The sequence below is a fragment of the Saimiri boliviensis genome, chromosome 8 (genome assembly GCF_048565385.1).
Source record: "Saimiri boliviensis isolate mSaiBol1 chromosome 8, mSaiBol1.pri, whole genome shotgun sequence".
Classification (NCBI taxonomy): Eukaryota; Metazoa; Chordata; class Mammalia; order Primates; family Cebidae; genus Saimiri; species Saimiri boliviensis.
In genome coordinates, this window is record NC_133456.1 from 107,556,968 (window position 1) to 107,572,325 (window position 15,358).

The following is a 15,358-nucleotide window of genomic DNA, read 5'->3' on the forward strand; positions in this document are numbered from 1 at the left end:
CCTGTCTCCTGCTCAAAGACACAAACACACTCAGCCCCATTTCCTTCCTGCAGGATGTCCCCTGCCTTTTATCACTAGCACAATCCAGGGATGCCGGCTCCTGGCAACAGATGGGGTGAGGGGTGATGGTGGATACGGCACAGACCACCACATTGACCAAGGGTGGGCGTCTTGGGATGGTGTCTGCCAGCATCTGCCCCCTTGCCGGCGCCCCCTGATGGTCTTCACAGGAAGTGGTGGCAACATAGTTCCCAGGCAGCAACAGTGAGGGAGGGGCAGCAGGTGTGGATTGGGGTACTGCAGTTCACCATCTAGACTCTCCCAAGTATGCAGCTGTCATGCGAGTCAAGGGGTGATAATGCTTTGTTTTAGTTGGAACTTCACCAAGAACTATTCATGTTTCGGGAAAAGCGCTTCGCTAATGTCAATACCCCAGTGGCATTTGAGTCTCCCACGAAACAGGCCATTGGCAATTAGCATTTGTAGCTCTGGCCTTACGCAGATTAAGAAATTGACCACTTCCTCATGATTTCTGGTTGTAGTTGCATTATCTGCAACATTTGTGTATTGTAATGTATATTATTTGCTGACAGATTACTTTCCTACTATCTTTTGTTTACATAACAGAGAATTGTGCTAATATGTTTTAAATGATATGTGTAAGCAGCTTTCATTATCCATGAATTTTATTTGAGGACAGTAAGCAGTATTTTTAAATACTTGTTAGAGCCAGGAGTGGTAGAATACCTGAAGTCCCAGCTACTCGAGAGGCTGAGGCCTGAGGATTGCTTGAGTCTGGGAGTTTGAGGCCAGCCTGGGCAACATAGAAAGACCCCATCTCAAAAAACTGAAAAATTAGAATATTTCTTGGAACAAAGGCCAGTGACTCTAAAAGGATTAAAAGTCACTGATCATTCTAAGGCTCATGGGAAAGGCACTGGGGGAGGAAAAACAAATCTAAGTCAGAGTTGGGTGAAATGGATGGTGATTCTCCCTGAAGATTGTTTTATGACCATCAAACTTCCTGGATTTGGCAATGACATCAATGAGCAAAATGCTCACTCAAAGGTTCCCAAAGTGCAGAACATGCAGCGGTAGCAGTCACCACGCAACTCAAGCTCCTATTCCACAGATTCTGATTTCAGATCAGCTCTAAGAGCTTCGCCTAGAGCTCATGCCTTCATTCTCCAACCCACTCTGAAAGTCATGGAAATCGTTAAACCCTGTGTGTCTGTTACCGATGGAAAAGAGCCATTAAAAAGCATCTGTAAGGCTGGGCGTGCCTATAATCGCAGCCCTTTGGGAGGCTGAGGTGGGTGGATCACCTGAGATCAGGAGTTCGAGACCAACCTGACCAATATGGTGAAACCCTGTCTCTACTAAAAATGCAAAAATTAGCCAGATGTGGTGGTGTACACCTGTAACCTCAGCTACTCAGGAGGCTGAGGCAGGAGAATCACTTGAACCTGAGAGGCGGAGGTTGCAGTGGGCTGAGATCATGCCATTGTATTCCAGCCTGGGCAACAAGAGCAAACATCTCAAAAAAAAAATGTGAAAGATTTAGGAGGCTGCAATAAGGATTATTGTTTCCACAATGTGCATTTGAACCCTAGAACACAAGTGCCTTAGAAAGTCCACGTGGTGAAGCCCAGGCAATCATTCCTGGCACATTCCATTTGCATACTTCTGATGGTGACCTCGGAATCCCTCCAAGCCCCTTGTACTCCAAATGGTACTGTAAGTGACTGACGGCAAGGCTGAGAAAAGATGAGATGAGTTATTATGTTTCACCCCATCATAAGTTCAGGGTACTTCTGGGTGTGCCTGACACGCATTTCACTGCCTGTGAGTTTTGAAAGCCTTGAAATTCATCCTTGTGAATGGTCAGGGGTTGTGGGTGCAGGAGGCAGGGACTGCAGTGGGGTAGGGGATGGATGTAGAGGAATAGAGGCTTTGTACTTGTCGGAGAGGTTGTCAAAATGGAAAATGCATCCCGAGTGGGAAAGAAAAGCTTGGTTGTATAAGCCATCTACACAAACATGGAAGAATAAGGACAGACACTAAGAGTGTAGTCTTCTGAGAACCACTGCCTGATTCCAGGCCAGTGCCAGGCTGCCAGGGGCCCTATAGAAGCGAACCTTTAAATTAACATGTTTGTTTTCTAAGAGACAACTAGAGCAGACAGGCCAGCCTTTAACTAGACCCAGACAGGCAGCCTGCTGTCTATACAGCCATCAAAAGGGCTTGTTTTACTTAAGCAAGCCAAATATTTTTAAAATCCTCTCTTTCTAGTTTTAAGGTAAGGCAGAAGCTTGACAGACAAGTACATCAATAGGACATTAATATCTGTTGCATTTACACTTATCATTGAGAGTTTTCTTTGCTATCTTTATGGAGATATCACTGACAAAAATTGTATGCGTTTAAGGTGTACAATTTAATGTTCTTATGCAGGTATTGTGAAATAATCAGAAGGACCATGCTAATTAACGAAGCTATCACCTCATATAGTTACCATTTTCTTTTTTGCTTTCTTTTTTTAGAAAACACTTTATGATGAGAACAGTTAAGATCTATCCTCTTAACAAGTTTCAAGTATACAATGCAGCATTGTTAACTCAGTCACATGGCTGTGCATTGGGTGCACAGAACTTATTCCTCCTGCATAACTGAAACTTCGAACCCCTTGATCAGTATCTCCCCATTTCCCCCTCCCACAGCTCCTGGCAATCACATTCTACCCTGTTCCTCTGTGAGTTTGACTATTTTAGCTCCTACACAGAAGTGAGATGAGGCAGTGTGTGTTTTTCTGTTTCTAACATTTTTCACTTAGCATAATATCCTCCAGGTTTGGGAAAAAGACAATCTCTTCGACAAATGTTGTAAAAAACTGGATATCCATATGCAGAAGAATGAACTTGGACCTTTGTCTCACACCGAACAAAAATCAGCTCAAAAGGGATTGAAAACAAACACGTAGTGGTTTTTTGCACTATAGACTGGATCCGTAGGACCAATTGGGTGATGAAAACAAAAGCCAGTGGTTTTGCTTTTTAAAAATATCTCAGTACTTATTTAATAATTGGACCAAGTCTCTACTTAGATTTACTATTCCAGGCCCTAAAATAGGTAACTAAGGTGTTTTACCAACTGATTCCGATCCACTGTGTGATGGTCTGACGTCTTGCCCAAACCCGATCTTTAAAGATGTAGTCTTGCTGAGTAGAAAACCACTGCTCTAGGGCAGACACGAATCTGGTTCAAGAAACACATGTTGTATATGCAGGTGCCTCCTGCTTTGGGCTTCCACATGGTTGTCCTTAATAGAGATTGGTTGAATGAACTGAACTAATCTAGTTGAACCGAGAACCTCACCTTTGCGGAGCACTCATGCGTTTGAAGCTGATAATTCATTTTCAGGGCTGCAGAAATCTATAATACTCTCTAGAAGAATGATCTGCCCACCATTTTCCTAGGGAGAAGTACTAAGGGGAAACCAGCTTCATGCCTGTACAGAGAATTCAGCCAATGCCCACCCCGCCCCCAAGACTTCTATTTTATTTGAATCTTGTCACCAAAACGTTAAGTCTGCTGGGGGAGATGTTTCATAGAAATGGGAGAAGGAGATGAGCATCTGAGGTTCAAACAGAAAGAAATTTAACAGTTCTGAATTTAAAAACATACCCACAAGTGTTGTTATTTAAATGCACAGAAAAAATTCTGGTGTTTGCCTACCCTATAGAGTGTGTCACTGATTAATTGTTCTTAACTGGCCAGCCTCAGCAGGGTGGCTCACTCTAGATCATTATTAGCTGGCCACCAGGCTTTGATCAATGGTTAAAGTATATGTTTTTCCAGCAGAGATTTATACCATCAAAGGATGTGTATAAATGGTAGAAGGATCCTGTGCTGTAGCACTGAGACCTTGGCTGTCAGCTCTTCAAACCCATTGCTCCCTGGGCTCAACCCTAGGATCCATCACTGCTCCGATGTCCCTGCCACTTAGTGCTGCAAATTGAAACCTCAGGAGGTGTACCAAGTACCTCCCTCTTCCTCACTCATTGCCTTTCCCATAAGTTAGAAGTATGAATATTGATACAAGCATGCAATATGTAATGATCACATGGAAAATGGGAGTATCCATCCCTGAAGCATTTATCCTTTGAAAATCAATTTCTCTTATTCCCTTTCCTTATGAATTAAATCTAAACAAAATGTTTTTAATATCTGGATTTTCATAAGAGACATACTGTTTGTTTATTTCATCAACCCTCTTCCTGGGGTGGACAAGGGATCAGAGCATGGAGAATAGTTCACGTTCCTCACTCAGGGCAGTAGCCTTGTCTCCCCCTTTGTCAGTGACTGCTCCTCATCCCCAAGTCTCAGAGTGAATCCCCTGATAAGGAAGTGCATGCTACATTCATATTTCCCAAGAAAAGATAGTGTAAGATTACATCAAATACATCAGGCCTGCTCTTTTCTAGGCTGTGAAATTTTGAAGCAGAAACCGTATCTTTTTTTTTTTTTTTTTTTTTGAGACGGAGTTTCGCTCTTGTTACCCAGGCTGGAGTGCAATGGTGCAATCTCGGCTCACTGCAACCTCCGCCTCCTGGGTTCAGGCAATTCTCCTGCCTCAGCCTCCTGAGTAGCTGGGATTACAGGCACGCACCACTATGCCAAGCTAATTTTTTGTGTTTTTAGTAGAGATGGGGGTTTCACCTTGTTGACCAGGATGGTCTCGATCTCTTGACCTCGTGATCCACCCGCCTCGGCCTCCCAAAGTGCTGGGATTACAGGCTTGAGCCACCACACCCGGCCCTCAGAAACCGTATCTTAATCATCTTTGTAGGTGCCTACCTATGCCAATATATGGCCCAGTTAGTAAATAAATATTTGTACAAAGGATGCACTAATGAATGAACGAATGAATGTTCAGATTTGATATAAGCATCAATAAAATGTCCCCATAATTATCAAAAAATATATATCAGATAGTTAGAATATAGTTGCTAAGAAAACATCTACAATCAGTCTGCCCAAGCCAGCCTTCACCGTGTTCTCATATAGCGGGAAGTGCTGACACCAGTGAACTGGCCTGTGTGAATATATCTTCAACAGTTTCTCTGTCTTCACACTGGTGTGGTTCTACTTCCTCCCTGGTACCCAATTACTCCAAGTGGCTTGCATCATTCACTAAAATCCAAATTCATTATTAGTGTCTCTTTGGGGTGACATCCACATACGCTGATTTCCTGTGCATTCTTCAGGCTAACTCCCTTCTGGTCGATTTCTCTCCTTTGGAAACTGTTAAAGTGACGTTTGTTCAAAGAACAGGATGTTCTGAATATGTTCTTCCTAGAGCTGCAGTGCTAGAGTACAAACCACACACGCTGTCCAAATCATGCAAAGTTTCTTATCCCTGAAGTTTACTATTTCTATTTTAAGAGAAGCCAAGGCATTAACTGTTTCTGGTTTTGTTTTGTTTGTTTGTTTGTTTTGTTTTTTGTGATGGAGTTTCGCTCTTGTTGCCCAGGCTGGAGGGCAATGGCTCGAGCTCGGCTCGCTGAAACCCCCGTCTCTGTCTCCCAGGTTCAAGCATTTCTCCTATATCAGCCTCCTGAGTAGCTGGGATTACAGGCACATGCAACCACACCTGGCTAATTTTTGTGTTTCTAGTAGAGCTGGGGTTTCATCTTACTGGTCAGGCTGGTCTCAAACTCCTGACCTCAGGTGATCCGCCCACCTTGGCATCCCAAAATGCTGAGATTACAGGCATGAGCCACCACACCCAGCCACACTGACTGTTTTTAAAGCCCCGCCGCCCCCCACACAAAAAAATTGTGTTGGAAAATAGTCACCTAAAGTCATGGCTGAGACTGGGAGACTCAGCTGCCTCTTGGCAACTGCCTTAAATGAGAAACATTAGCTCTTCTCCACGGTCTGATCCCTTGTCCATCCCAGGAATGGGGGAGGGGAGTTGATGAACTAAACTAGTAGTATATCTCTTACGAAATTCCGGCTACTAAAACCATTTTGTCCAAATTTAATTTATAAGGAAAGGGGCTAAGAGAACTAGATTGTCAAAGGATAAAATGCTTGAAGGGATGGATGACCCCATTTTCCATGATGTGATTATTACACATTGCATGCCTGGATCAATATATCTCATGTAACCCATAAATACATGCACCTACTATATACCCACAAAACTTAAACTTTTTTTTAAAAAAAAGAAAACTTGATGTTGAACACTCCCCTGAGGTTGCTGGGAACTAGAACAATGTTGCACCCATGTAGATACATACCCGCCCCCACAGTCTCCTGGTGATAGGGCCCCTCCTGGGCATCAGGCTCTTTTGCTTAGTGAGAGAAAGCACTTGGCTTGTTGAGGGCCTTCAGTGTAGCAATAGTTTTAACAAAAGGTAGCAAGTATGTAGCAAGAAGTTCTCTTGTGTTTAGACTTTATTGCTGATGTGCTGCAGCTGGTTATTGAATCAATTTCAGACATGGCAAACCCATGAGCCCCTAGGAAGGTCTGTAGCTCAGTTGGCCCATCAGGGAAATAGATTTTCTGTACATTCTTGGCTATTGAAGACATTCATCACAGCACTGCCCGCCCCTTCCTGGTGCCGTTCCTAACAAGAGACACCTGCTGTGGGACCCGCTCTAATTTTTCCATTAGAGACCTAAAAACAAAATAGAAACCATTACTCGAAGAACATGCATGTACCATTTAGGACCAACTGCCAAGCTAAATGCATCAGACAGACTCCAAATCTGCTCTTAAAATAATACAGTGCTTTTTATCCGTTTCTTTATCTTTGCCCTTAATTTTATGGTAGCTTTGTTTAAGTGTTAAATGTTGAATTAAGTCCGTGTGTCTCTCCTTTGGGAAAATGAAAACTCACAGAGAGATACTAAAATGGTGAGTTTTAACTGTTCATAGCCGAGAGAGCTCTGACATCCAGAGAAGGGAGTTTTACTGTAAAGAAGAAACTTTCTATTTCCCTGCTGATCTCATCGGGGCCACCTTCTTTGACATCATCGTTGACTATTAAGTGATCACACTCTGTTTGGAATCGGGAGACTAGAGTTTAATAGCAAGTGTTTAATAGCAAGTGAGAGGACGGAACTGGGGACTGGCTTGCTAGACCAAGGCTGTTTTTGTTACTACAGTCACAGCAAGGATGGCCATTAGCGTCTTGACAACCAAGTGTCCCTGAGAGGTTTCCTCAGTCCTGAAAAACTGTCCAAAGCAGTATCTGTCTTTGGATGTATGATTTCAGCCATAAAAAGGGAAGAGAGTCTGACACATGGTACACCGTGGATGAACCTTGAGGACATGATGCTAAGTGAAATAAGCCAGTCACCAAAAACACAAACACAGGATGATCTCACTTATATGAGATCCCTAGAGTGGTCACATTCGTAGAGACAGAAAATAGAATGGTGATAGCCAGGTGGCTGTGGGAGGGGGAAATGGAGTTGTTGTTTCATGGTTACAGTGTTTCCATTTTGCAAAATGGAAAGAGTTCTGGAGATGGATGCTGATGTAATATAACTATCCTTAAGGCCCACAAATTTTTCTTAGACAATAGCCATGTAAAGTCATTGTTGAGATTGGGAGACTACCTTAAATAAGACACGCTAACTATTATCCACAGTCTGAGCCCTTGTCCATCTCAGGAAGAGCATGGATGAAATAAACAAGTCTGTCTTGTTTATTCCAGTACAAGGTGAACCAAGTACCAGGTGAATGCACACTTGCAAATAGTTAAGGTGGCACATTTTATGTGATGTATATTTTACCACAATTTCCGAACATTTTTAAATTGTTTTAAAAAAGCAAACTTTGGAAGCAGAAAAGGAGAAACTGCATTTGCAAGATTTCGTGGCTGTTCTGTAACTGGCAGAAGCTTGAGGAGTTGACGCGAGATATTAATTTCCTTGATGTTTATCTACTCTCACAGCAGAGTGGGTGCGGAGGTTGGAGAAGGAAGAGAGTGTGAGGAATCTAATAATATTCTGAGGAAAAATGTAGTACCCCCACAACTTTCGTTTCCTTGTTTTTCACAAGACTATGTGCTTTTCACTCATCGTGTACAAAACAAGGTCTGATACGTTCTCTACAAAGAACTATTGATGGCATGTCTGTGTGAATTGCCCTAGCATTGGTCACAGCCAACTTCTGTGGGACCCACTGCCCCCGTTCGACAATACGCTCCAGTGTGTGTAGCCATTTATGAAAGGTCAGAAATCAACTGAGAAATGGGCTAGAGTCAAAAACATGTGGCCCTATAAATATCAGAGTCAGACGGTCTATTCCATTTTCCCCACTCTGGCTTTCACTCTATCTCACTTCTTTCTCTTTCCCTTTGGTGAGGCTCTCTGCACTTGGCCAGCGCCTTGGACTGTGAAGTTATACAAAGAAGGCAGTGGCTGGAGTCTTCATCTGGGGACCTCACTTTATGCCCAGTCTGGTCCCATAGCACCATTATTAGCATTTGGTGTTTTTTTGCTTTTGTTTTTTGTTTGTTTGTTTGTTTTTTTTTTTTTAATCCTTTTACACTTTCTGACTACAAAGCTCTAGCAGTCCAGCCTGCGATGTTCTCCTTTCTTTTAAGGGTTTCTACTTCCCATTAGTGCCAACCCTGCCCTGTAAACAAATTTGACGCCAACTGTGTTTCCTGAGCTGGGGAGTTTGCAGATCTGGTCCGTCAGCGGGGACTGGGAGCAAATTGGGACATCCATCATGACACTGGCTGCCAAGCTCGAAGACTTTGAGGTGACACTGGAACACCTGCTCATGGATGTGTTTGTAAGTAAAGGCTTTTCATATTCCATGCACAAGAGGGTCAGCCTCCCCTGCCACTCTCAAAGTCCTTGGGATCCTGTCCCAATTATGGAATCTTATTCTAATCTGCAACTGTGCAGTTCCCAAGTCTTCATGATTTATTCTTACTCATGTGCAGTCAGGGGAGAAAACCATAAAGTTCCTAAATGCTGAGTGGCACATGATAGTCCCTGCAGATGAAATAGCAGAGATAGGGTTTAGAATCAAGTCACTTGCAGAAATCTGAATGAACAGGGTGAAGAAATAGAAAACATTTGCCAGAAGAGATCAAAGCAGCTTCAATAGCTATTCCCTGAAAGAACAAGAGTTGTTTGTTTGTGATGTGACCATTCCAGGAAAAAAAGAGGGAACAGTGCTTAAAATGCTAGGGGTTTTTTTGGTACAGAATGCTGCATCTAGGGTAGAGGGATGAACTTCACTGCCCTCAGAATTCCAATGTCTAGGATCCCTGCTACTTGGAGAGGCATTCAGTTACCAAGAGTTCTTCGGGAAGTGATTTTATGGCCTGAGGCTGTTTGAGTGATTCGCTGCTAAAGAAAAGAGCAGCTGACAAGGACCCTTCTATTCCTGTGATGATTTTAGCGATGTACTCTTTTGCAAACTCCAGGACATGCACTGCAACCTTCACATCACTTCTGTCCTAAACCAACGACACTCATTCTTCCAGTACTTTTCTCAGGGTTTTTTCTGTTGGCCATGGGTCTGTTGGTTCTGTGATATTCATAGGGGCTTAGGGAACCGCAGGCTGTGAAATGCGCAGGTGGTAAGGCAGCTGAGAAGTGTTCTTGATCCAAGAACAACACCGCGCTGCCCACGGGAAGGCGGCTGTGAGCTGTGTTACCTTTCCAGGACCCGCCAGTCTGCGTCTTGCATCTGGAAAAGACTACAGAAGGTTGGCGCTTTCTTTACGGTACATCACTGAGTCCTTTTCAGGAAACTTTCAGGGAATGGTGTATTTTGGCAGATGTGAGAGTCTGAGGCTTTTTTTCGTTATTAATTTAAAATTTGTCTTCAAATTGAGGCAACATTGTGCTGGCAGAATTCCCAGAGGGGATTGCCCCTCCCGGGGCTGCGTGTGGGGCTCTGCATGACTCACATTCATCCTGACCTTACTGTTGGAAGTTATGCCTGTAAGGGGAATGCATCCAGAAGGGACAGCATCCTTCTGGGTTTCCAGGGATGGGAGATTCATAGCCAGGGTCATGACTTTATGGGAAGTATGAATAGAAACTGTACTGCAGGACAGGGAGGTTTCTTGAACAATTGATTTCCTCTGCCCAGCCACCACTGCCTGGGATGGTGGGGATGGTGGCTGGTGGCTGTGGAGTCACTCTTGGGGGTGATTTGTGGCATGCCAAAGGGTTGCTGTGAGTTTGGTCATCTCAGAGGAAATGAATTAATCAGGGAACTGTTTTATTTAAATACCACAAGGTCATTAATTTATTCCCTTTCTGTCCTTAACTTCCTCTACCTACCAGCTGCTCTCCTAATACTTCTGCCACCTTCGTCTCCTTTCAAAGCTCCAAGATGCACTCCCCTTGAAAGAGAATGGGGTCACATACTCCCTCCTTTTCTCTAACAACACCCCATTTTTTCCCAGCCCCAGTTTGCTTCCTTGACTTCTCGCTTGAACTCACCTTCTCATCATCCTCCCACATCCAGCACCCCTCCTCCGATTCTTCTACCCTTTATCCTCTCTAGCCCAGCCTCCCCACACTCAGTTTTCACCCTTATTTGCACAGCATTTGCCTACTACCTTCTGGAGCAACATTTGTGTGCCCCTACTTCTCCCTTGAGACTCTCCCACTTAGCTTTATGTCATGTTTGTATTAAATCATATGATCCAAACAAACCCAGGCAGCTAGACAAAGGTATGGGCCAGATCACACAAGGTTTCGAAAGTCACGTTCTCTTTTAAGCCTATCTCCTGTAATTTCCCATTGTGGGTTTCCCCCACTCCAAACCAGTCAACACTGGTCTCTGCGAGACAGCGAGCCTCTTGACATTACTATGTCTTTGTGGTTGTAATTCTGCTTCCTCTTGACCTGCCTGAAGCTCACACATCCTTCAAGCCTCAAGGAAATTCTCTCTCCTCTGAGAAGCTGAGACACGTGCATTTCTGTCGCATTTCCTCTCTGCACCACTCATTATTTATTGACCTTACTTAGTTAATTCTCTCGTTCTGTGTCTCTGTCTTGCTTCCTCCTCAAGGTGATCCTGAGATCCAAAAGGCAAGGATGCCTTTGTAACCTCCATGGCACCCAGGATACTGTATACAGGGACCTCAGAAGATACATTTCAATTGGTTGATTTCTAACTAGTATATTTTTACTGTCATTGTAAAATTTAACTTTTGGTGGGGGCAGTAAAATGCAAAAGACAGAAATCTCATGATTGCATGCATTTCTCACTGGGTTGTAATCTGGTGTCTGACACAGTCATTTCAGAGACCATCCTATTGACATACTGAAGAAATCACTGGATGCACAAAGAATAGGGGCTATCTTTTTTGTTTGTAATTTGTTATTGTAAGGTATTGGGGAGGTGCAGAAAATCTCATAAAACATGTATGTATAGCCTAAAGGATTATTTACAATGTGAACATCGTGTGTAACCACCACCCAGATTAAAAATGAAATATTGTGAATGAGGGCTCCAGAAGTCTCTGGGTATCCCCTCTCTATTAAAATTCTCTCCCTCCCCTGGAGAGAAACACCACCCTTCCCCGGCATTTATTTATTTATTTATTTATTTATTTATTTATTTATTTATTTGAGAAAGGATCTCCCTCTATCATCCAGGCTGAAGTTCATGGATCAGTTCAATGATCATGGATCACTGCAGCCTTGACCTCCTGGGCTTATGCAATCCTCCCACCTCAGCCTCCCAAGTAGCTGGGACTATAGGTGTAAGCCACGATGCCCAGCTTTTGTTGTTGTTGTTGTTTGTTTGTTTCATTTTTGTAGAGACGAGGTCTTGTTACGTTGCCCAGACTTGGCTTGAACGTCTCGGTTCAAGCAATCCTTTTGCTTCAGTCTCCCAACATGCTAGGATTATTACAGGTGTGAGCCACCATGTCTGGACCCCCCAGCTTTTTTATAAGGATTTTTTATTTTCTGTATAGCTTTGCCACTTATATATATCCCTAAAGAAAATTAAGGGGGACCTTTAAAGTCTCTTCAGCTCAAGTCTCAATCCCAGCTTGGTACCACTTTCTGGATGTGAGATTGTAGGCAAGTATTTCATCTTTGTGAACTTCAGTTTCCTTATCAATAAAGAGTAGCTAAAGCTACCCAGCTTACAGGGTCATAGGGAAGAGTCAGAAGAGGTGATATTGAGAAAGTGCCCAGGGGTGCGCCTGATGCCAAGGAGGCACGTGATGGGTCAGTTCTCTTCCTCCCTGGCCTTCCCCCTAGAAAAGGCATCTGTCTTAGGTCACTTGCTGCAATCTATCATCTCCCTTTCCTCCGCCCCTAAAGCTCCCTCCCACTGCTATAACTCCCCAACCTTCCCCCCTCAAATGATTGAGAATGTGAGTTCTTTCTAAGCACAGCCTTCACTCCCTGTCTGAACTACAGCAACCTGTGACTGTTTCTCCTGCTATTGAAATTGGCTTCCCTAGCATGGCCTCCGAGCAAAAAATAAAACAAAACAAAAACTCTGGGCTACCTTTTTCCAGAGTCACCTTCCAGAGGCACCAGGGAGATTTTCTGATGCCCCACAGGGTTTGAGAGGCTAAAATCCTAAATAAGAACAAAAGTGGACTTGACATCTACAGGCCAGTGTCTCCTCTCCCAGCGTTGCTGGGGACTGTAGCCTTTCTCATGTGAGTCGGATCATCTAGAAAGAATATTTGCATCAGAAGCCCATTAGCCTTGAGTTTCCTCTGTAGCTGATGGCATGCTCATTAGGATGTCATCCCGCTATCTCAAGAACAGCTGTTTCCATATTGACACTTCTTTTCTGGGATTACAAAGGGCCACTGGGGGGCTTTGGGGGAATGCAAGGCTTCTGCAAGATGAGATAAAAGGGACATATCAGACTGGTGTTTCATAATTAGTTGTCACCACTCTGGGGCTTCTCTCGCTGCTGCGATGCTGCTGGGTTCATGAGAGGAAGCAGCACACAGGTTCGTGTGCACAAGCTCACACATGCAAATGCACACGTAGGATCCTGCTCCGATGCCAAGAGCACAGGACGGGAGGTCAGTCCAAGAGCACAAATGGCTCCTCAGGACTAGCTCCAGGAGTGTTGGCAGTGCCCCCAGTGATGTCTTTGTCCTGTTTCGTTTTGTCTGTCTGCATCTCCGTTCAGAAGATTTAAAATTCTTCTCTCCGAGGCATACCTTGGAGGCTTTGCATTCAGCAGCCTTTTCAGCAGCAGATCCTTAGATTAGGAGCCCCATGCCGCACACCAAAGGAAAAAAAAAGAAGCAGAGGAAATCAAGCAGATTTCCTGAAACATTTTTCATTGGATTAAATAACCCAGTATCCGACTGAAATCTGTCCTTTCAGAAAGAGGCTTGTGGTTCCAGTTTACCCTCCACAGCTCTACTTCTGCTACCGACCTTGCACGGGCACCAGCCCCATCACTGTCCGTCCTTATCTAGCTCAAATCCCCTGTAACATTGATCCTGCTTGTTTACAACTTAATTTTTATTTTGATCAAAATAACATACGTGCATGGCAGTATTCATAACATTTGAAAGTTGAAGAGTACTGGAAGGCTTTGAAAGAAGAGCCCCCGGCTCCAGTCTTTTCCTCCCAACTTCTAAGTCTCTTTCCCTACAAGCACACACATCTCTTCCCCCTCTGTATTCTCAATATATTGATATCACAGTTTAAATCAAAATTCAGTTATGAATATTAAAATATTTACAGCTGAGAAATATTATACATTATGATGGCATGTCCTGGATTTTACAACTTTATGTTTTTCCTGGAGTTGACAATTGCCTTATTTCAGTGTTTGCTTTATGTTCTATGTATTCATCAATCATTTTTATCTTAGATTTTCAACAGAGCTAGATAACTCCTCTCAATTAAGTAAATTCATCAGATACTTAACCTACTCCTTTTTTTTTTTTTTTTTTTTCTTTTTTGAGACATTCTTTCTGAAGGCCTCCATCCTCATGTATCAGTTGGATTAGCTCTTCTCTTGGTCTGCTGCATGACTGTCTTCTTGAGGATTCTCTTTTCCCTTGGCACCTCTCCTGTGATCTGTTCTTCTTTTCTTGGACTTCATATTCTCTTCTAACATTCTTCTGCTGGAGACATCTTCCAGTAAAGGTGCATGAGAAGAAAATGTGTGTGTTATCGAATGTCTGCCCTCACACTTAACTAATAACTTATTGAGTGATTGGGAGTCTGCTGTTGAAATCCAGAGCTGCATATATAGGCTTGACTCCTCTCCTAAGTTCCAGATCAAAATGTTCAGGCATCAGAAGCTCTGCATGGCCCAGAGCTACTCATTAGTATCTCCCCAAACCTTCCCCTTCTCCTGTGCATTTATTTTGACTAGTAGGACCATCCTTCCTCTAGTCTGTCAAAACAGAAATTGTAGAAGAACAATGTCCTAGTTCTGCACTTAATCAATTCTCATTTGTACAACTGCCATCTTGTAACTGCTCTCTTGGCCTGCAGCACACCTTAGTTCTTCATTCGACCATTCCCCTTTCAATTTTTTATTTTATTTATTTATTTATTTATTTATTTTTTGAGACACAGTCTCTGTCACGAGGCTGGAGTGCAGTGGCGTGATCTTGGCTCACTGCAACCTCTGCCTCCCGGGTTCAAGTGATTCTCCTGCCTCAACCTCCTGGGTAACTAAGACCACAGGTGAGTGCCACCATGCCCAGCTAATTTTTATATTTTTAGTAGAGATGGAGTTTCACCACGTTAGCCAGGATGATCTTGATCTCTTGACCTTATGATCTGCCCACCTCATCCTCCCAAAGTGCTGGGATTCCAGGTGTACACCACCATGCCTGGCCCTACCATTCATCTTTTATCAATCAAGTCCCCAAAACTCAGGTTGGATGGTGTCACCTCCTTCCTAAAAGTAACTTTTAATGGCTCCCCCTTGCTAATGGAATGAGATCTAAAAGATATTGTTCTATTGTATGCAAATCAGAATCTTGCCTTAATGTCATTTCTTACCACCCTTGTTCTCACAGGCAGGACTGTGCTGTCTCATGTTATTTTCATGTCAACAGTCTATTAACTGCATTCGTGCCATAGAGGCTTAAAATTCATAGAATGCAGTACCCCCAACAAACAAGAACAGTTAGAATCCCCTACCCATCCTCATCTACCTCTAAGGATTTGTCCACTGGAGGGGTTTTACCCATGCTTGTCATAAGCTTGTGCTGAGGAATCCTTTGGCATTTGATTTACAGGATGTTGGGTATTCTCTAGAACACATTTAAGATAAAACATATTCCCATGAATGAGGCTTCAAAGCAACAGTCTTTCTAACAAATTCAAGATGCTTTCTTTCCTTCTT

At 43.4% G+C, this 15,358-nt stretch overlaps 1 protein-coding gene across 4 annotated transcripts in view; it reads left to right on the plus strand.

The window, feature by feature from the left end:
- Positions 1–15,358, plus strand: part of FRMD4A (FERM domain containing 4A) — a 682,989-nt gene that overhangs the window by 289,803 nt on the left and 377,828 nt on the right. Inside the window, exon 1 of one of the 4 annotated variants that reach the window (XM_074405012.1) lies at positions 6,016–8,818. The exons of the other annotated variants lie outside the window; for them this stretch is intronic. Within the exon in view, the coding sequence (XP_074261113.1) occupies positions 8,753–8,818 (66 nt within the window). The 5' untranslated portion in view covers positions 6,016–8,752. Of the gene's footprint in view, positions 1–6,015; positions 8,819–15,358 lie in introns of those variants that run through there. 4 annotated transcript variants of the gene reach the window in all.